Here is a 26297-nt window from a genome sequence, read left to right as displayed (position 1 = left end):
GAGTTATAGATGGAGGAAGGGCAATTATAATGCGATTAGGCAAGACTTAGGAGGCATAGAATGGGGGAGCCAAATGCAGGGGATGGCGACAATCGAAATGTGGAGCTGGTTTAAGGAACAGATATTGCGTGTCCTTGACAGGTATATCCCTGTCAGGCAGGGAGGAAGTGCTAAGGTAAGGGAACCGTGGTTTACTGAAGAAATTGTATATCTTGTTAAGCGGAAGAGGGTGGCTTATGTGACGTTGAGACGAGATGATTCAGGTGAGGTGATGGAGAGTTACAGATTGTCTAAGAAGGACTTAGAGAGAGTTAAGCAGAGCAATGGGGGACATGAACAGATATTAGCAGGTAGAATAAAGGAGAATCCTAAAGCTTTCTATAGTTATGTGAGAAATAAGAGGATGACCAGGATAGGAATAGGGCAAGTCGAAGACAGAAGTGGGAAGTTGTGTGTGGACTCTGTGGAGAGCGGAGAGGTGCTAAACAAATATTTCTCATCTGTTTTCACTTAGGAAAAGGAGAATATTGTAGAGGAGAAGACTGAGTTACGGGCTATTAGAATTGAAAGGATTGAGGTTAGTAAAGAGGAGGTGTTATCAATTCTAGAAGGTGTGAAGGTCGATAAATCCCCTGGGCCGGATGGGATTTTTCTGAGTATTCTCTGGGAAGCTAGGGAGGAGGTGGCGGAGTCTTTGGCCTTGATCTTTGAGTCATCATTGTCGACAGGTTCAGTACCAGAGGACTGGAGGATTGCAAATGTTGTGCCCTTGTTCAAGAAGGGCAGTAGAGATGACCCAAGTAATTATAGACCTATGAACCTTACGTCTGTTGTAGGAAAAGTTTTGGAAAGGATTATAAGAGAGAGGATTTACAATCATCTAGCAAACAACAATTTGATTGGAGATAGTCATCATGGATTCGTCAAGGGCAGGTCATGTCTCACAAACCTCGAGTTTTTTGAGAAGGTGACCAAGCATGTGGATGAGGGGAGGGCAGTTGACATTGTGTACATGGACTTCAGTAAAGCCATTGATAAGGTTCCACATGGTAGGCTATTGGAGAAAGTGCGGAGGCATGTGATTGAGGGAGATTTAGCAGTTTGGATTAGAAACTGGCTTTCTGTAAGAAGGCAACGAGTGGTGTTTGATGGAAAATATTCAGCCTGGAGCCCGGTTACGAGTGGTGTGCCTCAAGGATCAGCTTTGGGACCACTGCTGTTTGTCATTTTTATAAATGACTTGGACGCAGGCAAAGGTAGATGGGGTAGTAAGTTTGCAGATGACATTAAAGTCGGTGGAGTGGAGGACAGTGTGGAAGAATGTTGCAGGTTGCAGGGGGACTTGGATAAACTGCAGAATTGGGCTGAAAGGTGGCAAATGGAGTTCAATGCAGATAAATGTGAGGGGATTCATTTTGGGAAGAATAATAGGGAGGCAGAATACTGGGTCAATGGAAAGATCCTTGGTAGTGTGGATGTGCAGAGGGAACTTGGTGTCCATGTACACAGATCCCTGAAGTTGCCACCCAGGTTGATAGTGCTGTTAAGAAGGCTTACGGTGTGTTAGGTTTCATTGGTAGAGGGATTGAGTTCCGCAGCCGTGATGCCATGCTGCAACTGTACAAAACGCTAGTGCGGCCTCATTTGGAATATTGCGCGCAGTTCTGGTTGCCCCATTACAGGAAGGATGTGGAAGCATTGGAAAAGGTGCAGAGGAGATTTACCAGGATGTTGTCTGTTCTGGAGCAAAGGCCTTATGAAGAAAGGCTGAGGGACTTGGGTCTGTTCTCATGGAGAGAAGAAGGCTAAAAGGGGATTTAATAGAGACATACAAGGTGATCAGAGGATTAGATAGGGTGGACAGTGAAATTCTTTTTCCGAGGATGATGACGTCGGCTTGTACGAGGGGCACAGCTGCAAATTGAAGAGTGATAGATTTAAGACAGATGTCGGGGCAGGTTCTTTCCTCAGAGTGGTAAGGGCATGGAATGCCCTGCCTGCCAATGTAGTTAACTCAGCTACATGAGGGGCATTTAAACAGTCCTTGGATAACCGTATGGATGATGATGGGATAGTGTAGGGGGAATGGGCTTAGATTAGTTCACAGGCCGGTGCAACATGGAGGGCTGGAGGGCCTGTTCTGTGCTGTATTGTTCTATGTTCTATATTCTATCTATACAGCCCCTATCTGCCCGGTTCCTGAAATGGAGTTGTGGATTATCAGATCAGCTATTGTAATAACTGAAGAAGCCCTGCTGGAAAGGAACTTTATTTATAGTTGAACACCCAAATAGAGCCCCTACTCATGGCATACAAAGACTAGTACCAGCCCAGCAGATTCATCCCTTTTTTTCACTCTCTTTTTTGCCTTTTTTTTAAAAAATATGTCCGCAAGTGTTGCACAAAGGATTGGCTTTCCCACCACTAAATCACCATGATGTTTTTATTTTTAAGCATTAACTGCTACCAGCACATCACCAGTCAAGCCAATTGGAAATTTCCATGCAAAACCCAATACGACATGCACCTGTGTCTGTTCTTTGGTTTTGTGGATATTTTCTCATTGGTCTGTTCAGGGATGTTATTGCTCACCTCTGAAGCTGGTGGGACCTGAACCTCTGCTTCTTGGTTCAGAGGAATGGATGCTATCGCTGTGCCACAAGTCTCTACTGGGTCTGCTTTATAGATATCTTCTAATCAACCTACTCAGATGTTGTGACACACCCCGAGAGCCAGTGGGACTTAACCTGGCCTCCTACTTCAATGGTCGGGACATTACCACTGTGCTACAAGAATTGAACAGCTTTCCCACCACCAAAACATCTTAACATTTTTATTTTTAACTAATAACCACCACCAGTAAATCACTGGTGTAACCAATTAGCAATTTACATGCCAAACCTATTACTGGCAATGCGGACTATAAAAGTGAGGGAGTGTGAAGACAGTAGGAAAGATCTAAATCAAAGTGGATTTGGAGAAGGACATGAAGTACACTATCCCCTGCCATTCAACCTTTCTCTAAATGCAGCAAGAACATTGGAGGGCACTGCGTGCTCCATCTCCAAAGACACGTAGGCACAAACATAATGGGCGCTGGGCCAGCTTTACTTTATTTTCCTTTTTTTCTTCTATCTGGAAGTGTTTGCACATCAAACCAGGCAGCTTTCCCACCACTAAATTACCATGAATTTTTGTTTTTATCTATTAACTGTCACCAGTAGCCACCTGTGTAGTCAATTAGACATTTACATGCAAAATCTATTATGCGCAGTGTGAACTATCAAAAGCAAGGGTGGTGGGGTAGGGAGAGTGGGAAGGGACTAAATTGAAATAGCGTTGGGTGGGGGAGAAGTAAAGCACTGTATCACCCATTGTGCCCTCCTCTCTGTCAAGACATTTGAGAACTTTAGCAGACACTGTGTGTTCCCTCTCCAACAACTACTGGGCACAAACATAACCTCAGGTATGACATGGGTATATTACTGGACAGGTTATTGCCTCTTATTCAGGGAGCTCATGCTCCATGAGCTCCAAAGGGAAATTAATTAGTGATGCTCCAGAACCTTTTAAGGGGCATTCCTTCAGTGGCAGAACAGACTTTGTGGGCCAAATGGCTGCGTTTTCCTCCCGTATCTGATGGTATTTCATCACTCTAATTTTATGTACCCTGTTCCAATTTGCGTAGGGTTACATAGAACATAGAACATTACAGCACAGTACAGGCCCTTCAGCCCTCGATGTCGTGCCGACCTGTCATACCAATCTGAAGCCCATCTAACCTACACTATTCCATGTACGACCATATGCTTATCCAGTGACGACTTAAATGTACCTAAAGTTGGCAAATCTACTACCGGTTCTGGTAAATTGTGTAATCTTTGAAGTCCTGCTTTCTAATTTAATGTATATTATAATAATTTGCTGTCCTATCTGTGTTGCATGTTATATATTTTATGAGCTTTGTTAAAATCATAGAAAAGACCTAAACTACGTAGCAGAGACTAATTAAATGGCTTGTTCTTTTCTCTGTAGTAGAACAAGAATCATTCCAATCAGCTCCAGCGGCTTTAGGACACCTCCCTGTTCTCTTTCCTGTCCATTTTCTTTTTGTTGCTTATTCTTCTTCTTGAATCCAGCAAAGCAACTTGCATTTTACATGGATAAGAGATAATGGGAACTGCAGATGCTGGAGAATCCAAGATAACAAAGTGTGAAGCTGGATGAACACAGCAGGCCAAGCAGCATCTTAGGAGCACAAAGGCTGACCTTTCGGGCCTAGACCCTTCATCTGATGAAGGGTCTAGGCCCGAAACGTCAGATTTTGTGCTCCTAAGATGCTGCTTGGCCTGCTGTGTTCATCCAGCTTCACACTTTGTTATCTTGCATTTTACATGGTATCTTCAACTGGATTAATGTTCAAAAGTACTTCTCAGAATTGTGCATAGGTGGATCCTGAGGCCAAACAAGGAAGTATTAGAAGGAATGACAAAATCTTCTGGTAAAGATAGTCAAGTTTTGTGTTGGAGGGGTTTATGGAGAGAATTCTTAAATTTTGATGAAATCATTCCAAGACACAGGTGTTAATGATAGAAGTAGAAGAGGCCAGAGTCAACAGAATGCAAAATTATCCGAAGACTCTAGGTTTCAAGAGTTAGATTTGCTAGGTGACAGAATTGCAAGGGAAAAGGCTATGAAGGCATTTGAACACAGGGCTGAGAATTTTCAGCTTGAGGTATTTAGCAGATATAAAACTGACATCATTTAATATAAAGCGTCCAAGAAAACATTACCAGGGTTTTAGATGAGTTGATGTTTGTAGAGAGTGAGTATGAGCTGGTGCCGGGAGATGATTACTGTAGTCAGACCTGGAGGAGACAAGATGTTTCTTTTTGATATTTAATTCTCTATTTTTCTGTTTGATTTTTACCAATTAATTTTTCCCCTGGAACTTCAAATTGACTGGATTTATTTATTTTAGCGTCCTCTCTAAATGTAATACTGAGACTTAGTCTGCATAAGGCCATTAGTGTAGATGATAACGAGGGAATAAAGTGCTGATCCTTGCACAGTTTCATTGATTATCTTCTCCTCGAGATTACACTCTTGTTTTCCGACATCCATATCTCAACCCAGTTATGTTTCTGCCTCTGCTACAGTTGTCAGTTTAGTAATTGCGTAGACAGAGGCTGAAGAGTAACAAAACTTTATTTTGAGGAGGTCAGCTTGCCAAGGTTATGCTCTGTCACAAAGATTACACTTTGTAAAAGTTTATTTCATTTAAACTGAAAATGACGCATGTATTTAGTACATAATAAAATGTGAAGCTGGATGAACACAGCAGGCCCAGCAGCATCTCAGGAGCACAAAAGCTGACGTTTCAGGCCTGGACCCTTCATCAGAGAGGGGGATGGGGTGAGGGTTCTGGAATAAATAGGGAGAGAGGGGGAGGCCGACTAAAGATGGAGAGAAAAGAAGATAGGTGGAGAGGAGAGTATAGGTGTGGAGGTAGGGAGGGGATAGGTCAGTCCAGGGAAGATGGACAGGTCAAGGAGGTGGGATGGGGTTAGTAGGTAGGAGATGGAGGTGGGGGATGGGTGAGAGGAAGAGCAGGTTAGGGAGGCAGAGACAGGTTGGACTGGTTTTGGGATGCAGTGGGTGGAGGGGAAGAGCTGGGCTGGTTGTGTGGTGCAGTGGTGGGAGGGGACGAACTGGACCGCTTTTGGGATGCGGTGGGGGAAGGTGAGATTTTGAAGCTTGTGAAGTCCACATTGATACCATTGGGCTGCAGGGTTCCCAAGCGGAATATGAGTTGCTGTTCCTGCAACCTTTGGGTGGCATCGTTGTGGGACTGCAGGTGGCCCATGATGGACATGTCATCTAAAGAATGGGAGGGGGAGTGGAAATGGTTTGCCACTGGGAGGTGCAGTTGTTTATTGCGAACTGAGCGGAGGTGTTCTGCAAAGCGGTCCCCAAGCCTCCGCTTGGTTTCCCCAATGTAGAGCAAGCCACACCGGGTACAATGGATACAGTATACCACATTGGCAGATGTGCAGGTGAACCTCTGCTTAATATGTAATGTCATCTTGGGGCCTGGGATAGGGGTGAGGGACAAGTGTAGCATTTCCTGCGGTTGCAGGGGAAGGTGCCGGGTGTGGTGGGGTTGGAGGGCAGTGTGGAGCGAACAAGGGAGTCACGGAGAGAGTGGTCTCTCCAGAAAGCAGACAGGGGTGGGGATGGAAAAATGTCTTGGGTGGTGGTGTCGGATTGTATTGGCGGAAGTGTAGGAGGACGATGCGTTGTATCCGGAGGTTGGTGGGGTGGTGTGTGAGAACGAGGGGGATCCTCTTTGGGCGGTTGTGGCGGGGGCGGGGTGTGAGGGATGTGTTGCGGGAAATGGGGGAGACGCGGTCAAGGGCGTTCTCGACCACTGTGGGGGAAATGTTGCGGTCCTTGAAGAACTTGGACATCTGGGATGTGCGGGAGTGGAATGCCTCATCGTGGGAGCAGATGTGGCGGAGGAATTGGGAATAGGGGGTGGAATTTTTGCAGGATGGTGGGTGGGAGGAAGTGTATTCTAGGTAGCTGTGGGAGTCGGTGGGCTTGAAATGGACATCAGTTACAAGCTGGTTGCCTGAGATGGAGACTGAGAGATCCAGGAAAGTGAGGGATGTGCTGGAGATGGCCCAGGTGAACTGAAGGTTGGGGTGGAAGGTGTTGGTGAAGTGGATGAACTGTTCGAGCTCCTCTTGGGAGCAAGAGGCGGCGCCGATACAGTCATCAATGTACCCGAGGAAGTGGTGGGGTTTGGGGCCTGTGTAGGTGCGGAAGAGGGACTGTTCCACGTAACCTACAAAGAGGCAGGCATAGCTGGGGCCCATGCGGGTGTCCATGGCCACCCCCTTCGTCTGTAGGAAGTGGGAGGAATCGAAAGAGAAGTTGTTGACGGTGAGGACGAGTTCGGCTAGGCGCATGACGCTGGTCGGTGGGGGGGGGGGGTATTGGTCGGGCCTGTGGGACAAGAAGCAGCGGAGGGCCTTGAGGTCATCTGCATGCGGAATACAGGCGTATCGGGACTGGATGTCCATGGTGAAAATGAGGTGTTGGGGGCCAGGGAATTGGAAGTCCTGGAGGAAGTGGAGGGCGTGGGTGGTGTCACGGACATAGGTAGGGAGTTCCTGGACCAAAAGGGAGAAAATGGAGTCCAGATAGGTGGAGATGTGTTTGGTGGGGCAGGAACAGGCTGAGACAATGGGTTGACCAGGGCAGGCAGGTTTGTGCATTTTGGGAAGGAGATAGAAACGGGCCGATGGGGAACAATGAGGTTGGAGGCTGTGGGTGGGAGGTCCCCTGAGGTGATGAGGTCGTGAATGGTGTTGGTGATGATGGTTTGGTGCTCGGGTATGGGGTCATGATCGAGGGGGCGGTAGGAGGTGGCGTCTGGTCTCGGCGATGTAGAGGTCAGTGCGCCATACTACCACTGCGCCACCCTTGTCTGCGGGTTTGATGGTGAAGTTGGGGTTGGAGCGGAGGGCTGCCTGTGCTGCGGGGGAAAGGTTGGAGTGGGTGAGGAGGGTGGAGAGGTTGAGGCGGTTAATGTCTCGATGGTAGTTTGAGATGAAGAGGTCAAGGGAAGGTAGGAGGCCTGGGGGTGGTGTCCAGGAGGAGGACTTGTGTTGGAAGCGGGAGAAGGGGTCAGTGGAGGGTGGGTTAGGTTCCTGGTGAAGAAGTAAGCATGGAGGCAAAGGCGGCGGAAAAACTGTTGTCTGTCCAACCGTGACTAGTATTTGTTGATGTGTGGTTGTAGGGGGACAAAGGTCGCCTCCAACACCTCATTTTCACCATGCACGTCCCGTCCCTATATGCCTGTATTCTGCACGCAGATGGCCTCAAGGCCCTCCGCTTCTTCTTGTCCCGCAGGTCCGACCAGTCCCCCTCCACCAACACCCTCACCCGCCTAGCCGAACTCGTCCTCACCCTCAACAACTTCTCTTTCGATTCCTCCCACTTCCTACAGACTGACTGGGTGGCCATGGGCACCCGCGTGGGCCCCAGCTATGCCTGCCTCTTTGTAGGTTTCGTGGAACAGTCCCTCTTCTGCACCTACACAGGCCCTAAACCCCACCTCTTCCTCCATTACATTGATGACTGTATCGGCGCCACCTCTTGCTCCCCAGAGGAGCTCAAACAGTTCATCCACTTCACCAACACCTTCCACCCCAACCTTCAGTTCACCTGGGCCATTTCCAGCACATCCCTCACCTTCATGGACCTCTCAGTCTCCATCTCAGGCAACCAGCTTGTAACTGATGTCCATTTCAAGCCCACCGACTCCCACAGCTACCTAGAATACACTTCCTCCCACCCACCCTCCTGCTAAAATTCCATCCCCTATTCCCCATTCCTCCGCCGCATCTGCTCCCACGATGAGGCATTCCACTCCCGCACATCCCAGATGTCCAAGTTCTTCAAGGACCGCAACTTTCCCCCCACAGTGGTCCAGAATGCCCTTGACCGCGTCTCCGGCAACACATCCCTCACACCCCGCCCCCGCCACAACCGCCCAAAGAGGATCCCCCTCGTTCTCTCACACCACCCCACCAAACTCCAGATACAACGCATCATCCTCCAACACTTCCGCCATCTACAATCCGACCCCACCACCCAAGACATTTTTCCGTCCCCACCCTTGTCTGCTTTCCGGAGAGACCACTCTCTCCGTGACTCCCTTGTTCGCTCCACACTGCCCTCCAACCTCACCACACCCGGCACCTTCCCCTGCAACTGCAGGAAATGCTACACTTGCCCCCGCACCACCTCCCTTACCCCTATCCCAGGCCCCAAGATGACATTACATATTAAGCAGAGGTTCACCTGCACATCAGCCAATTTGGTATACTGTATCCATTGTACCCGGTGTGGCTCCCTCCACATTGGGGAAATCAATGGGAGGCTTGGGGACCGCTTTGCAGAACACTTCCGCTCGGTTCGCAATAAACAACTGCTCCTCCCAGTCGCAAACCATTTCCACTCCCCCTCCCATTCTTTCGATGACATATCAATCATGGGCCGCCTGCAGTACCACAATGATGCCACCCTAAGGTTGCAGGAACAGCAACTCATATTCCGCTTGGGAACCTTGCAGCCCAATGGTATCAATGTGGACTTCACCAGCTTCAAAATCTCCCCTTCCCCCACCGCATCCCAAAAGCAGTCCAGTTCGTCCCCTCCTCCCACTGCACCACACAACCAGCCCAGCTCTTCCCCTCCACCCACTGCATCCCAAAACCAGCCCAGCCTGTCTCTTCCTCCCTAACCTGTTCTTCCTCTCACCCATCCCTTCCTCCCACCCCAAGCTGCACCTCCATCTCCTACCTACTAACCTCATCCCACCTCCTTGACCTGTCCGTCTTCCCTGGACTGACCTATCCCCTCCCTACCTCCACACCTATACTCTCCTCTCCACCTATCTTCTTTTCTCTCCATCTTCAGTCCGCCTCCCCCTCTCCCTATTTATTCCAGAACCCTCACCCCATCCCCCTCTCTGAAGGGTCTCGGCCTGAAACGTCAGCTTTTGTGCTCCTGAGATGCTGCTGGGCCTGCTGTGTTCATCCAGCCTCACATTTTATTATCTTGGATTCTCCAGCATCTGCTGTTGCCATTATCACTCACACATGTATTTAGTACATTTGGTGAGTATGGTAGCTGCAAATAACTCTTCTCCCCCACTCTTCACCCTGACTATCACCTACTTGATGCGTTCTTGGGTTTCCAAAGCCCAGTGTTTTGCTTCCCTTCATGCCTGTTTTGTATGGCTAACTTTGACAATATCACACCTGACCCAGAAAGAACTATGAGACTGATGGATTTGTCATGTGAAGTGTGCTTTCAGATTCCACAGGACATATTTTTGTATTTGCATGGCTTGCAGGAATTATTCCTGCAGTCCCATAACGATGCCACCTGAAGGTTGCAGGAACAGCAACTCATATTCTGCTTGGGAACCTTGCAGCCCAATTGTATCAGTGTGGATTTCTCCAGCTTCAAATTCTCCCCTCCCCCTACCGCATTCCAAAACCAGTCCAGCCTGTCTCTGCCTCCCTAACCTGTTCTTCCTCTCACCTATCCCCTCCTCCCACCTCAAGGCGCACCTCCATTTCCTACCTACTAACCTCATCCTACCCCGTTGACCTGTCCATCTGTCCTCCCTGGACTGACTTATCCCCTCCCTACCTCCCCACCAATACTCTCCTCTCCACCTATCTTCTCCTCTATCCATCTTTTGGTCCGCCTCCCCTTCTGTCCCTATTTATTTCAGAATCCTCTCCCCATCCCCCTTTTTTTGAAGAAGGGTCTGGTCCCAAAACGTCAGCTTTTGGGCTTTAGTTTTTGTGTTCTTACAAGTAAAACAGCCGCCCTGTGCCTGTTGCAAGCTGGTCAAGGTATTTGTATAAATGAAGCTTGAGAGCCTTTCGATCAACAAGAACCAACCTGACAGATCTAATGAACAAAGTCTACAGAACTGTTTATTCAGTTTTCCCACTGCCCATGTTTTGTTTCCATATTTAAAAATTTAATTTTACTTTGTTTATTTATTTACCTGTAGCTAGAGGTTAATGACTATAATACGGATAGAGTTTTTAAGTATAGAAGCTTGGTCTGTGCTTTCCTTTTAAATTAGGTATGAAAATCAGGTAATTTGAGGCTTTTGCATATTTCTTTTAAAACCACTTCTAACTTTTGTGAGGACTCTGTGATCACTGGGGCTTAATTTCAAAAGCCCAGTGAGTTGGGACTCTCCGGACCTAGTCTTTTTCTCTGGCTGTGCTTCTTTGCTTTAAAGGCAATTTTATATTGTTAGTTAGCTCTGCTGCTTGGGTACTTTTTCAATGATTTATTTTTATTGATATACATTTAAGTTTGCAATTTATTGCTTTGGAACTTTCTTGTAAATTTCATATTTTACTGCTGGACACTTCCTAAAAAAAAAATTTGGTCATTACCCTTCTGAGTGAGAGAAATTTTCTTCCCCCACCCCTTTCCCATCAGTCTTTCTATAAAGGTTTCCACATGGTCTGGCTCCACCAGTTCCTAACTTGTAGCCATCTTTGCTCTGGAACTGCTCTGTTCCAGGCTGCTGGCCATCCCTGCTCTGGTATGTTGGGAAAATGGTCAGGTGGACTAGTTCGATCGGAGGGTCTGTTTCTGTGTGGTGGGACTCTGAGTCTCTTTCAGATAGCTCTGAGGGTGTCCTTACACAGCTAAATGACAGCAGTGATTCAAGATGATGTTCTCATTTGGCTCTTTAACCTTGTTCACCTTTATTTTCTGTTTCCCTTCTTGTGTTTAATCAGGTATCTTAAATAGTCCAATTCCTCAGAAACTGCGTCTGGCTTCATCTTATTACTTGCACCCTTTGTGTTATGATCAAAGATTTGAACAAGCATATTAAAATACCTTGACGTGTAGAATTTGTCAAGAAATATTCTGCTGTCAATGCTATATGCTGCCAAGTGTACATACTTCATCTCTACCTTAAGGAGCATTGACTCCCGTATCTCTCGACTGTCTTGATGCACGGTTTTGTTTATTTTCCACCTCATTCCACACTAACAAAAAAATGCTTTGTCTTCAATTCGGAATGAAGGATTGCATGCTTCAACAATTTTTGGGTGTTAACAGCCAATTGTTCTTTCTTTCCTTTGAACCCCGTTCTTTCTCGAGTCTCACCCTTATCTCTAAACTGCGTGGTTAAAAAACACCAATGGGATTTAGTGTTGTGGGAGTCATGTGACCAAACCTCTGCTTCTGGGGAGCATTTGGCAGCATTCCCAGTCCTGTATCACTATTGCCTGCCTGCTGCTTCGATGTCTCCTTCCTCATTGTTTGCTGCCTCATGCCCAGCACGGATAATGGTGAGCTCTGGTGTAATACTGTATGTCCTGTATTGATGTCAATTGCTGCCTCAGTGTGAATTCAGTACCACTGCTAGCTGCTGCATAGGACTCTTCGACTTGTGCTTCTATGTTTGTTCATTTTATTCTTTATTCATTCACGATATGAGGGGGTTGATGGCCAGGCAGCATTTAATGCCCATCCGTAAGAGTCAACTCCATTGCAGTGGGTCTGGAGTCATATGTAGGCCAGACCAGCTATGGATGGCAGTTTCCTTCCCTAAAGGGTATTAGTGAACCAGATGGGTTTTTCTGACAATCGACAATGGATTCATGGTCATCATTAGATAATTATTGAATTCAGATTTCACCATCTGCCATGGCAGGTTTTGAACCCAGATCCCCAGAACATTACCTAGGTCTCTGGATTAACAGCCCAGCGATAATACCACTAGGCCATCACCGCCTCATATCAGTTGTTAACAACGCATCAGTTGTCCATTGAGCCTGACAGATCCATTGAATGCAGAGTCTTCCAAGTCATCTGGTCAGTGATAAATCCAAGGAAATGGAAAGGGAATTAGACATAGACATGGAAGTTAGGAGCAGGAATAGACCATTTGACCCTTTGAGCTTATTATGGCATTCAATGTGATGATGGCTGATCATTACGTTCAATATGCTAACACCTCCACACCTGTGCTTGCACCCCCCACCCCCAACACTCCTTTGACCCCTTTAGCCACAAGACCTATATCTGTCTCCTTGAAAACACATTATGGTAGTGAATTCCACAGGCACTTGATTGCCTGTGTAGACATTTCTCCTTCAGCCAGTCTTAAAAGGTTTACACCTTATCCTTAAACCGGATTCCCCCACCATCAGGAACATCCTTCCTGCATCTAACCTGCCTAGTCCTGTTTGGAATTTTATAGGTTTCTGAGATTTATTTAGGATATCCGTCAGCATTGTCGAGTTGGACCAAAGGGTCTGTTCCTCTGCTGTACATCTGTATTACTGTATACCTCCTCAGTCTTCTGAACCAAATCAATCTTTCCTCATACATCAGTCCTCCCTTTCCATAAGTCAATTTCATAAACCTTTGCTGCACTCCCTCCATAGCAAGAACATCCTTCATCAGATAAAGAGTCTGCACTACTAGTCAGTGAGATCATGGCTGATCTGACAGTCCTCAACTTCACTTTTCTACCTTTTTCCCCATAACCCTTGATCTCCCTATTGATTAAAAATCAGTTGATCTCAGCCTTGAATATGCTTAATGTCCTAGCCTCTGTGGTAAAGAATTCCAAAGAATTTCTACCTTCGAAAGAAATTCCTCCCCATGCCTGTCTTACTTGGGCGACCTTTTGCTTTAAGATTATGCTGTCTGATATTCTCACAATAGGAGACAACTGCTCATCAACTACTTTGTCAATCCCGTTAAGAATCTCCATGTTCCAGCAAGGTCGCTTCTCATTTTTCTGAACATCAATGAATATAGTCCCAAGCTAGTCAAAGTGTCCTTGTAGTAAGATCCCTCCATACTGGGATCAACCTAATGCATCTTCATTAAACTGCCTCCAGTATATCTATATCCATTTTCCTCAGAGAGTGGCATCGTAATTTGTTAGTTGACGCAGTGAATGTTGGCGGCGTTAGAGAGGTGCTGTTCTCGGAGCTGCGCTCATCCAGTAACTGTTTTTCATCACATTCCTGGCTTTTTGCCTTGGGGGTGACAGACAAGCTTTGGGAAGTCAGGAGGTGAGTTACTGATTGCAGATTTCCCAACTTCTGACCTGATCTTGTCACAGTATTTATATGGCTAGTCCAGTTCAGTTGCTTGGTAACTCCAGGATGTTGATTGGGGTTTCAGTGATGGTAATTGCATTGAATGGCAAGGGGTGATGGCTGGATTCTGTCTTGTTGGACATGATTATTACTTGGCACTTGTGAAGTGAATGCTGCTTGCCACTATCAGTCATGTCTAAATGTTGTCTGGGTCTTGCTGCATTTGTATATGGACTGCTTCATATCTGAGGAATTATGAAAGTTACTGAAAATTGTGAAGTCCTATATGAACATTCCCACTTGGGATGGATCTTGGTCATTAATTCAGCAGCGGAGAATGTTTGGGCTCAGGGTATCTGTTCACATTTCCCGTCCTTTACACACTATCCAAACAACTACCCGCGAACTGTCTACCTCTTCTGCAGGCTGTTTCTTCTTGAAGAATCAAAAACTAATCTCTGCATAAGATGCTTCATACCACCTGCAGGACAAGCTTACATTAATGATTTGAGGCCATTAACAATCCCAATTTGATTGATAGCCATGTCCAGCAGATTAATGAGCTCATTAATCAATTCATTCTGGAACATGTTTTCACAATGCATAACTCCTAGTCTTGTGCATTTAAAACTTTCAGTTCACAGCAGCTTAACCCTCTGAGATGCCCCCGTCTCTAATGAGAAGAAACTACTGATGACAAATATCTTAGGTTCTCACATGTCTTAAAATTTGTTTTAACGTTTGTGCCAGACACATGTCTGATCTCACTCATAAAACCTTAAAGCTTTAATAAACCACTGATAATTAAAAGGAATATTTTCTAAGAATATGCTGGACTCATAGAGGCAAATGGTAGTTATGTTTTGATTCAAACAGCTGCAGCAGCTTTCTCTCCACAGATACTGCCAGATCTGAGTTTTTCCAGCTGTGTTTGTTGCAGTTTTAGCAAGCACTGGGCAGCTTGTGGAACTTTATTTGTGGAACCTTATGGTTTTTGGAAAAAGAAAAGTTATATTAAAACTAACTGGCTATCTTGCTGTTGAAATAGGACTTGGAACGGGATCTTGTACTGAAATCAGCTCATTTATTCTTGAAGTCGCTTTGAACTAAAGTTAGCTAAGAATAAACATTTTTAAACAAAATCTAACCAGCCTGTCTGGACACGTTTCGATACCTCAGTGGCGGGTACGGCTTGAACCTGGACCAGAGGCAGGGGCTTTACCATTGCATCTCAAAACTTTCTAAGAATGCAAAGTTTATGCCAATTAGTCATGAAGTCCTATTACTTGATAAGACTAAGTAATGAAACGGGCAGATCACTTGACAGATCAATTCTGTAAAAACTTTTCAGAACCATTAATTGCAGTTTGTTTTTATTTGTCAAAAAAAGTTTTAGTAGAAGTGGAGTGAGTCTGGATTTATCATTATCAGAAGTAGCTTGTGTTTCTACAGTCCTTTCATTATGTTTAACCAATTTGAATCATAAAATCCCTACAGTGTGGAAACAGACCATTCATTCAACAAGTCCACACCACCCCTCCGAAGAGCATCCCACCCAGGCCCATTTCCCCACCCCTGATTTCCTGTCTCTAACCCATTTAACCTAAACATCCCTGGACATGATGGGCAATTTAGCATAGCCAGTCCACCTACCCTGCACATCTTTGGACTTTGGGAGGAAACCGGGGCACCCGGAGGAAACCCATGCAGACAAGGGGAGAATGTGCAAACTCTACACAGTCACCCAGGGCTGGAATTGAACTTTGGGTCCCTGGCACTGAGGCAGCAGTGCTAACCACTGAGCTTTTTATTTCTGCTGTCAAATCTCAAACATGTCATTCTGTATCACTTGTGTATATGTGTTCGATGTTCGGTAGATTTTAGAAGTCTTGACATTGGGCTAATGAGGAATTAGCTTGCACTTGTTGAATGTGTGAAATATTCCGTGGAAGTTATTTTGTGCACTGGACAATGCAGCAGGGGGGAAATGCACGTAGGCAATTCTGTTAATTGTGTCTTGTAGCAGAACTGTGTAAATGTTGATTTGAAATGTCACAGTAAGGCATATTTAGTATTCCTTCTGACAAATGTTTGCCTGTTTGAACCTGTATTTGTGTATGTATGAATAGAAATTGAAGGATGTACCTCCAGAATTATGCCACTTGTTGTTAACCTGCACACTTTTTAAAAACACTTGAATGTGGGCTTTTAAATTTTAAATGTTCTTTCTGGCTTTTATATTTTATTAACTTTGTAGAAAATCGTTTTCAATAAATGTTATTTCAGCTGCCTTTTACAATTGTTACTAATATGAAATATTAAATTGCCTACCATGGAATCACTGGAACAAAATTGTTTCAATTTCTGTTTAGTTGGTACTTCCATAAAATGAAATTAACTTAATTTATCGTTCATAACTTGTAGTGTTTTTGTTTCTGTAAACTTTGATACAGTGAAACAAAGGAAGACAAATATCATTAAAAAACACATTCACCTCCCATTTCTTGAACAGTTTTTAGGTAGTTTTAACTGTTGACTCTGGAAGGATGGCTTTCATCTAAACACAAGCATTTTTCTAAATATACCTCTGGGAAAATATGAATTCCTGCAGTAAGTGATATGCATGTAGAAATGCTCTTTCATTATGTCTGCAGATCATTTGCAGCAATTACTTCTTTGGTTTCTCCTAATCAGTTTACCTTTACATCTCGTAACTCAAATTTTATTATTTGAAGTAAATGTGCTATAACTTGTATGCTATTTAGTGTTTTGTGGAAATTTACTGATAAATTGCTTTTGATTGATTGATTGGCCATTTTAATTCCTTAAGAAAATGTGGTTTGTATTCCGTCTGATGTTTTAAAAATCAACCTTAAAAGGATAAATGAATAAGGTGCAAGGTTACAGAGTTAGTACTATTCTTGCCAAGCACTTTTGGTTCGTATTAACATAGCTTGTGGAAAACATTTTCAAATAACAGGTCTATTAAGGGGACTATATGGAGTACATGAAGAAGAAAACATTTTGAAATTATATTCTTTCATTGTTTTGGTCTTACAAAATGTGTAACACTTCAATACTGTGATTGTCTTTGTGCAGGAAAGGAAATAACATTGCTGATGCAGACACTGAACACTTTGAGCACCCCAGAGGAAAAGCTTGCTGCACTTTGCAAGAAATATGCAGACATGGTCAGTTCAAATGGCTTAAAAGTTAAAACACATGGCTCATTGCTAAACTGAAAGAAAAATTCTGTTCTGAATCTTTGTTTTTGTTTAGAAGCATAATCTAAGTGTGCATAATGGATATGGATGACTTGGACATTTCTATTTTAATATTGCTAGTGAGTAGTTTGTGTGCGTTAGCCTCAATGTGCATTACCTCTGAAAAGTGCACCTTTGATTTGTTAATCTTTGAGTAGCCAGTTGTTATTAACAAATCATAGTTCATTCTAACAGGGATCATGGTATAGGAGGAGGTCATTCAGTCCATCACGCCTCCAACAGCTCTTTAAACAAGCTTCGTTATACAGTGCCAATCTCCTTCTTTTTCCCCATATCCTTGCAGATTTTCATCGAGAAAATCACCTAATGCCCTCTTGAATGCCTGAATTGGACCTTCACCACATATCTAGACAGCACATTCCATACCCCAACTACTCATAGAATCAGAGTTATATAGCATGCAAACAGACCTTTCAATCCAACTCATTCGGGCCAACCAGATAGCCTAAATTTATCTAGTCCCATTTGTCAGCAGCTGGCCCATATCCCCCTAAACCCTTCCTATTCTCATACTCAAACAGATGACTTTTAAATGTTGTAATTCTACAGCAGCTCATTCTATACATACACCACCTGCTGCGTGGAACAGTTGCCTCTTAGGTTCCTTTCATATCTTTCCCCTCTCACTTTAAACCTATGGCCTTAGTTTTTGACTCTTTTGATCTTGGCTCTTCAACCTATTCATGCCCCTCATGATTTTATAAACCTCTTTGAGGTCTCCCCTCAACCTCCTACAGTCCAGGGAAAATAGCATCAGCCTATTCAGCCTCTTCAGATCCTCCAGACTTGGCAATATCCTTGTAAATCTTTTCTGCACCCTTTCAAGTTTAACAGCATCTTTCATATCATACAGCACAGAGGCAGACCCTTTGGTTCAACCAATCCAGGATGAAAATAATTCCAAACTAAACTAGCCCCATCTGCCTGCTCCTGGCCCATATCCCTCCAAACCTTTTCTAGTGATATACCCATCTAAATGCCTTTTAAACGTTGTAATTGTATGGACATCCACTGCTTCAAGAAGTTCATTCCACATGTGAACCATTCTCTGTGTAAAACAATTTGCCTTCTATGCCTTTTATAAATCTGTATCCTGTAACCTTAAAGATGTGCTCTCTAATCATGAAATTCCCCACCTTAGGGAAAAGACAACTACTCTATCTATACTTCTCATTATTTTATAAACCTCTATCAGGTCACCTCTCAACCTCCTATGCTCCAGTGAGAAATGTCCCAGGCTTTCCTTATAATTCAAACCTTGCATCCCCAGCAACGTCATGGTAAATCTCTTCTGAGCCCTCTCCAGATTGATAATACCCTTCCTATAACTGGATGACCAGAACTGGACACCGTATTCCAGAAGAGGCCTCACCAATGTCCTGTACAACCTCAATATCACGTCCCAACTCCTTTACTCAAAGGACTGAGCAATGAAGGCAAGCATGCCAAATGCCTTTTTACCAACTTGTCTATACGTGATGCAAGCTCTGAAAAATTCTGTACCTGCAGCCCTAGGTTCCTGTGTTCTACAACACTACCCAAGGCCCTACCTTTAAGTGTATAAGCCCTAATCTTGTTTGTTGTACCAAAATGCAGTATTTTGCATTTATCCAGTTTGAACTCCATCTGCCATTTGTCAGCCCATTGACCCATTTGATCGAGATCCCTTTGTAATATTAGAAAACATTCTTCATTGTCTACTATGCCACCAATTTTGGTGTTATCCGCAAACTTACTAACAATGCCTTCCATATTTTCATTCAAATCCAGTTAAATAAATGACAAACAAAGGAGGTCCCAAAACTGAACCCTGTGGAACCTCGCTAGTCACAGGCCTCCAACCAGAAAAGCAGCCATCTACCACTACTCTGTCTGCTGCCGTTAAGCCAATTTGTATCCAGTTGGCAAGCTCATCCTGAATCTCATGTCACCGAACTTTACTAATTAGTCTACCATGTGGAATCTTTTTAGAAGGCTTTACTCATTTCCAAATGAAAAAAGTCTATTGCTCTGCCATCACCAACCTTTTTGATAACTTTCTCAAACAACACCATTAAGTTTGAGAGGCATGATTTTCCTCGCACAAAACTGTGCTGACTATCCCTAATCAATTTCTGCCTCCCTAATTGTCTGTAGATCCTATCTTTTATAATCACTGCCAACAATTTACCTACAACCTAAGTCAGACTCTCGAGTCTGTAGTTTCCTGGTTTCTCCTTACAACCTTTGTTAAACAAAGACACAACATTAGCCATCCTCCAGTCATCAGGCACCTCACCCATAATTATAGATGATGCAAATATTCCTGCAGATCGTCTCCTAATTTCTTTGCTTATTTCACACAACATTCTGGGATACATTAAATCTCCAGGACCTGCTCTATCGACTTTTTATATTCTCTAAGACTTCCTGAACTTCCTCTTCTGTTATGAGAACTGTTTTGAAACCATCAAAGTTTATTTTGCTGCATTCACTAGACTCCATCTCTTTATCCACAGTAAAAGCAGATACTAAATGAATGTTTTGCATCTTTCACACCTCCTGGGGTTCAACACAAAGACAAACTCCTTGATCTTTAAGACCCCCAACCCCCTTCTGTAGTTACCCTCTTGCTGTTAATGTATTTGTAGAATTGTTTGGATTATCCTTAACCTTTCCTGCCAATGCTATCTCATATCCCCTCTTTGCCTTCCTGATTTCTGTCTTTAAGAATGCCCCCACACTCTCTATATTAATTAAGAAATTCAATTGAACCAAGTTGTCCACATCTAAAAAAGATTCTCTTTTAGTCTTGACTAGAAGCTCAGTGCCTTTATTCATCCATTGTTCATTAATCTTACCAGCCTTACCCTTCACTCTAACAGGAACAAACTGCCTCTGAACTCTTGTCATCACACTCTCTAACACTCCCTACTTGTCAGACATCTTTTTACCTGTGAACAGTCAACTTCAATCAATTTCTGAAAGTCCTTGTCCTGTGCCATTAACATTTGCCTTAGCCCAATGAAAAACTTTAACTTTTACGGAAGGCTTATCCTTTTCCATAACCATTTTGAAACTAATAGAATTATGATTGCTGGAGCCAAAGTGTTCCTCCACTTTTACTTCAGTCACCTGCCCTGCCTTATTGCCCAAAAGGAGGTCTAGTTTTGCTCCTTCTCTAGTAGGAGCATCCACGTATTGACAAAATTTTCTTGAGCACATTTGTCAAATTCTTCACCATCCAAACACCATGGAAGTGCTAGTCAATGTTTGGAAAATTAAAATCCCCAATGATTACAACTTTGAACTTTACTAAGCTTACATATAGATCCTATATTTCTGGGAGACCAGAAATAAACGCAGTATTCCAAAAGTGGCCTGACCAATATCCTGTACAGTTGCAACATGACCTCAACTACTATACTCAGTGCACTGACCAATAAAGGCAAGTGTATCAAAAACCACATTCATTACCCTGTCTGCCTGTGACTCCACCTTCAAGATATTATGAATCTGCATCTCAAGGTCTCTTTGTTTGGCCCTACCATTAGGTGTACAGTCCTGCCTTGATTTGCCTTTCCAAAATGCAATACTTTACATTTACCTTATTAAACTCTGCCATTCCTTGCCTATCTGATCAAGATCCCATTATACTCTGAGGTAGTCTTCCTCACTGTTCACTACACTACCAGTTTTGATGTCATCTGCAAAGTTACTCACCATTCCCCCGTATTCACATCCTGATCATTTATATAAGTGACAAAAGCAGTGTATCCAGCACCAATCATTGCAGCATATTGCTGGTAACAAATTTTCAGTCCAAGATAAAAACCCTTTCACTACTACACTGCCTCCTACCTTCATGCCCATTTTGTATCAAAATGGCTAGCTCTCCCTGGATTACTTCACAATTGTTATGCAGATCATTTAAAAATCAGTGTCTGGTTTCTGTTAGCTGAGTGGCTGTTTAGGAATGTGGTTTCAATTCCTCCACTGGCTAAGGTCACCAAAAAGGCCCCACTGACTGAACTTCACCCGAGGTGTGGTTACCCTTGGTTTAAACTCACCACCAGTTATTTCTCTGTACTGAGAGAGCAGCCCTATGGTCCTCCTGGGACTGTGGCAAATTTACCTTTTAAATTTATGCTCTCCTGTTCCTTTCACAAGTTGGGAACAGTTTCTCCCTATCTGCTCAACCAATGATGTCTATCAGTCTTCTGAGAACTCTGGACAGGTCTATCTCATGATTTTGAAAAACTTTATCAAATCTCTTCTTAGTTGCTTTTTCTGCAAGATCAGTTCCAACCTCTTCAGTCTGTCCTCAGAACTGAAGTTCCTCATCCCCAGAACCATTTTTGTAAAATCACTTCTGCGCTGTGTTCTGAGGAAGGGTCACCAGACCTAAAACATTAACTCTGATTTTCTCTTCACAGAGTTTTTCTAGCAACTTCTGTTTCTGATTTACAGCATCCACAGTTCTTTTGGTTTTCACATCCTTCCTCTGACATGATCCCCAGTAAGAAGGCTTTCAACTTAATCTATAACCGTCACAAGGTGCTTACAGATCACTTCTCCCTTTTGAGAAATGCTTCAACTATGGAAATAGCCCTATCTACTTTGCACTGAATACTCCAAAATTAATTGAAATATTGTTCTTTAAACAGACAAATTTCAGTCTTTGTTCCAGCAGCTGAACCCCTATCAGACAACAGCCCTAATTTATTATGATTGCTGTAGACAATAGGTTGGGGTTGGGTGGGGGTGGGGTAGCTTGATTTCCCAGTGATAACTTCAAAGATTTGCACAAGAAGGTTTCAAGTTTTAAGCCTTTTACTGTAACAAACTAAAATCAACATCGGCTAGAAGCTATCAAATAGACAATTTGTATTCTGTACTCCCCTTTACTTTCAGTTAAAGAAACCATTATAACTTTATCCTCTTGCAAAGCTTGTATTCATAACAAGTGCACCTTCAGTAACCAGCATTACTGCACTGGGCCTTGTTAGCTTGACTTATGTTGTATGAAGTTGAAGTTGTAAGTGTTCAGCAAAATGGTATTTTAACAGAAATTAAACTGCAAAATTAGTCACTTTCAATTAAATTTATCCTAAAATTTGGCGTTTTTCAAATGACACATTTGATCTATCTGCAGCTTGAAGAGCACAGAAATACTCAAAAGCAAATGAGACTTCTACAGAAGAAACAAACGCAGATCATCCAAGAGAAGGATCATCTTAGGAATGAGCACAGCAAAGCCATTCTGGCACGCAGCAAACTAGAAAGTCTATGTCGTGAGCTGCAACGCCACAATCGAACTCTTAAGGTATTATAAGTTATCAATTATCACGTGCACTCACTCTCTCTCTCTCTCTCTCTCTCTCTCTCACTCACTCACTCACTCACTCACTCACTCACTCTCACTCTCTCTCTCTCTCTGTCTCTCACTCTGTCTGTCTCTCTCACTCTGTCTGTCTCTCTCACTCTGTCTGTCTCTCTCACTCTGTCTGTCTCTCTCACTCTGTCTGTCTCTCTCACTCTGTCTGTCTCTCTCACTCTGTCTGTCTCTCTCACTCACTCTCTCTCTCACACACACATGAATGCGTATAAATTTAGACTCTGGCTAAAACCTTGTAGGTTTTCTTTTGCTTTACTTATATATTTAAGTTTTGCATCTGTAACTGTACAAATTCTGAAGTATGTTTGGCTGGCACTAGTGCATATAAAAAGGACACAAAGCCACATGGTTTACCATGTTTGACCTTACCTGCCATTGTCAATCTTTATCATAGCATTAAGCTCAATCCACCCATCCTTCTGCAATCGTACAATCTTACAGAAAGAGCAAAAGGAAAAATATATGTAACAAATTGGTGATGAAATATTTCAGAAATTTCTCTCTAGCCTATGCAACAATTAAGAAAGTTTCATGAGAGGGCAATGACTGGTATCATCATTCTGTATGCACCTACCTAAATCTGTGCTTTGAGATGCCTTTCATTCAGTGGAACTTAACCCATATTCCTTTTGAATGCTTGTAATGAATTCATGTTTAATTCATTATTGATTTCTAGTTTTAATGTCCAATCTCTTAAAATAGGTGATAATATGGTGTTAGGCTGGATGACCTGAAACGTCAAGCTTTCCTGCTCCACAGCTGCTTGTCCTGCTGTGTTCATCCAGCCTCACACCGTGTTATCTCAGATTCTCCAGCATCGGCAGCTCCTACTATCTCTTAAAATAGGCGTTTCCTTGCATCTGTCTTAATGTAGCACTTTTTAAATTTGAAGTGTTATTTCCTACTTTCCCCTATTGTGTTTATAGTGTAGGTATCCATTTTGTTTTCCAAGGAATGTTTCTTTGTTTTCACAGGCAATCTTTCATTCTTTTGCTCTTTCTGTAAGATTGTGTGATTGAGAAGAATGAGTGGATTGGGCTTAATGCTAAGGTAAAGATTGACAATGGCAGGTAAGGACAGGCATGGTAAACCATGTGGCTTTGTCTCCTTTTTTTATATGTACTAGCTCCACCTAAACATGTTTCCTTTAGATGTTGTGATTGTGAAATAATAACATTACCCCGGATGGAAATGTGAAATTCAGAAAAAGAGCCATGTAATACTCATAACATTAACTCTGTTTCTCCCTTCACAGATATTACAAGACCTGCTGAGTTTCTCCAGCATTCTTTGTGTATGTTTGATTTTCAGCTTCTGTTGTATTTTACTTCTGGAATCTTTTCAGTCATTAGTTGTTGCCATGATTGAATTTTCCAGGGTCGTCCGGGGGTTTCAGACAGTGGATTTGCTCTGTACCCTGTGGCTTGGGATGTTTGACAGAGGCAGAAGCCACCCCTATTATTAAAGACCTCAATCAAAGCATTTGACATTCCAAAATATTAAATCTGAGGTTCAGGTTTCTCTGATATTTAAGTATTCATGCAATGACTCTTAGAAACATACATACATAGAAAATAGATGCAGGAGCAGGTCATTTAGCCCTTCGAGCCTGCACAAGCATTCAGTATGATCATGGCTCATCATGCAATTTCAATACGCCATTCCAATATTCTCTCCATACCCTTTGATCCCTTTAACCACAAGGGCCATGTCCAGCTCCCTCTTGCATATACCTAACGAACTGGCCCCAGCACCTTTCCGTGGGAATGAATTTCATAGGTTCACAACTGTGAGTGAAGAAGTTCTTTCTCACTATCAGTCTGGAATGGCTTATCCTTTATTTGTAGACTGTGACCCTAGATCTGGACCTCTCCAACATTGGGATCATTTCTTCCTGCATCTAGCCTGTCCTGGCCCAACAGGATTTTCTTTGTTTCTATGAGATCCCCTCTCATTCTTCTAAATTCCAGCATGTACAGGCCCAGTCAATCCAGTCTTTCCTCATATGTCAGTCCTGCCATCTTGGTAATCAATCTGGTGAACCTTTGCTGGACTCCCTCAATAGCAAGAATGTCTTTGCTTAGACTTGGAGACCAAAACTGCACACAGTGCTCAAGATGTCGCCTCACTAAGGCCCTAAAGTAACATCATTACTCTGATACTCAAATCCTCTCACTATGAAGGTCAGTGTTCCATTAGCTTTCCTTCTTGAAACCTTTTCCAGGGCATTGGATCTTCTCACCATATGAGGGAATCAAGCCTAGACTTGGTCCAGTTTCATGTAGAATACTAGCATGAATTAACGATTGGGCCTTCAGAAAGAAAAGCAAGAATAGAATTAAGTGGTTCATTCTCACATTGGCAGCCTGTGACTTGTTGGGGTCTGCAAGGATCAGTACCTTGGCACCAACTGTTCACATAACACATCAGTGCTTTGGAGGTGGGGACCAAATGTAACATTTTCCAATTTGGAAATGATGCTAAACTATGTGGGAAACATGTACAGCATCTGCAGGAGGATTTAGATAGACTTGGTAAATGGGAAAGAACTTGGCAGATAGAATATAATGTGGAAAAATGTGAGGTTGTCCACTTCGATAGGAGAAGTAGCTGTGCAATGTGTTCTCTTTAAATGGTGGGAGGTTAAGTGTAGATGTAGAAGTGGACCAAGGTGACCTTGTCACAGTCACCGAAGGGTAACAGGTAGGTGCAATAAGTTATAAAGACCATAAAACATAGGAGCAGAAATTAGGCCATTTGGTCCTTCAAGTCTGCTCTATCGTTCAATTATGGCTGATAAGTTCCTGAAACCCATTCTCCCACTTTCTCCCCGTAACCCTTGATCCCTTTGATAATCAAGAACCTACCCATCTCAGTCTTAAATATACTCTGACCCAGCCTCCACAGCCTTCTGTGGCAGTGAGTTCCATAGATTTGCTCACTGAAGAAGTTTCTCCTTATCTCCATTCTAAAAGGTCTTCCCTTTACTCTAAGGCTGTGCCCTCGGGTCCTAGTCTCCCCTAACAGTGGAAACATCTTCCTAACATCTGCTCTGTCCAGGCCATTCAGTATTCAATTAGATACTCCCTCATCCTTCTAAACTCCAATGAGTATAGTCCCAGAGTCCTCAAATGTTCCCCTCATGTCAAGCTTTCCATTCCTGGGACCATTCTGGTGAACCTTCTCTGAACATGCTCTAAGGCCAATACATCCTTCATGAGAAATGGGGCCCAAAACTTCTCTCAGTACTCCAAATGTGGCCTGATCAGGGCCTTATAAAGCCTCAGTAGTACATTCCTGCTTTTATATTAAAGCCCTCTCAAAATAAATGCCAACACTGCATTTGCCTTCCTGACGACTGACTCGACCTACAAGTTTACCTTGAGAGAATCCTGGACAAGAACTCCCAAGTCAGTTTGCACTTCAGACTTATGAATTTTCTCCCCATTTAGAAAATAGGCCATGCTTTTATTCTTTTTACCAAGGTGCTTGACCTCACACTTTCCCATGTTTTATCCCATCTGCCACTTCTTTGCTCATCTCCTAACCTGTCCAAATCCTTCTGCAGCCTCCCCTCCACCTCAATACTTACCTGTCCCTCCACCTATCATTGTATCATCTGCAAACTTAGCCAGAATGCCCACAGTTCCTTGATCGAGATCATTAATGTATACAGTGAAAAGTTGTGGTCCCAACACTGACCCTTGTGGAACAACCCTTGTCACCAGCTGCCATCCTGAGAAAGACCATTTTATCTCCACTGTCTGCTTTCTGCCAGGTAGCCAATCTTTTATCCATGCTAGCACCTTGCCTCCTTATCTTACTCAGCAGCCTCCTGTGCAGCACCTTGTCAAAGGCCTTCTTGACATCCAGCTAGATAACACCCATTGGCTGTCCTTGGTCTACCCTGCTCGTTAATTCCTAAAAGAATTCTAGCAGATTTGTCAGGCATGA

At 43.5% G+C, this 26297-nt stretch overlaps 1 protein-coding gene across 2 annotated transcripts in view; it reads left to right on the top strand.

Moving 5' to 3' along the window:
- txlna (taxilin alpha) overlaps positions 1 to 26297 on the top strand; it is a 124520-nt gene that overhangs the window by 22395 nt on the left and 75828 nt on the right. For both annotated transcript variants that reach the window (XM_048557911.2, XM_048557910.2), the window contains exons 3-4: positions 16782 to 16873; positions 22101 to 22271. In XM_048557911.2, coding sequence (XP_048413868.1) covers positions 16782 to 16873; positions 22101 to 22271 — 263 coding nt within the window. The remainder of the gene's footprint in view (positions 1 to 16781; positions 16874 to 22100; positions 22272 to 26297) is intronic.

The sequence above is a fragment of the Stegostoma tigrinum genome, chromosome 24 (genome assembly GCF_030684315.1).
Source record: "Stegostoma tigrinum isolate sSteTig4 chromosome 24, sSteTig4.hap1, whole genome shotgun sequence".
Lineage (NCBI taxonomy): Eukaryota > Metazoa > Chordata > Chondrichthyes > Orectolobiformes > Stegostomatidae > Stegostoma > Stegostoma tigrinum.
The sequence above is the reverse complement of the archived record's forward strand: the minus strand, read 5'-3'. Positions and strand labels throughout refer to the sequence as shown.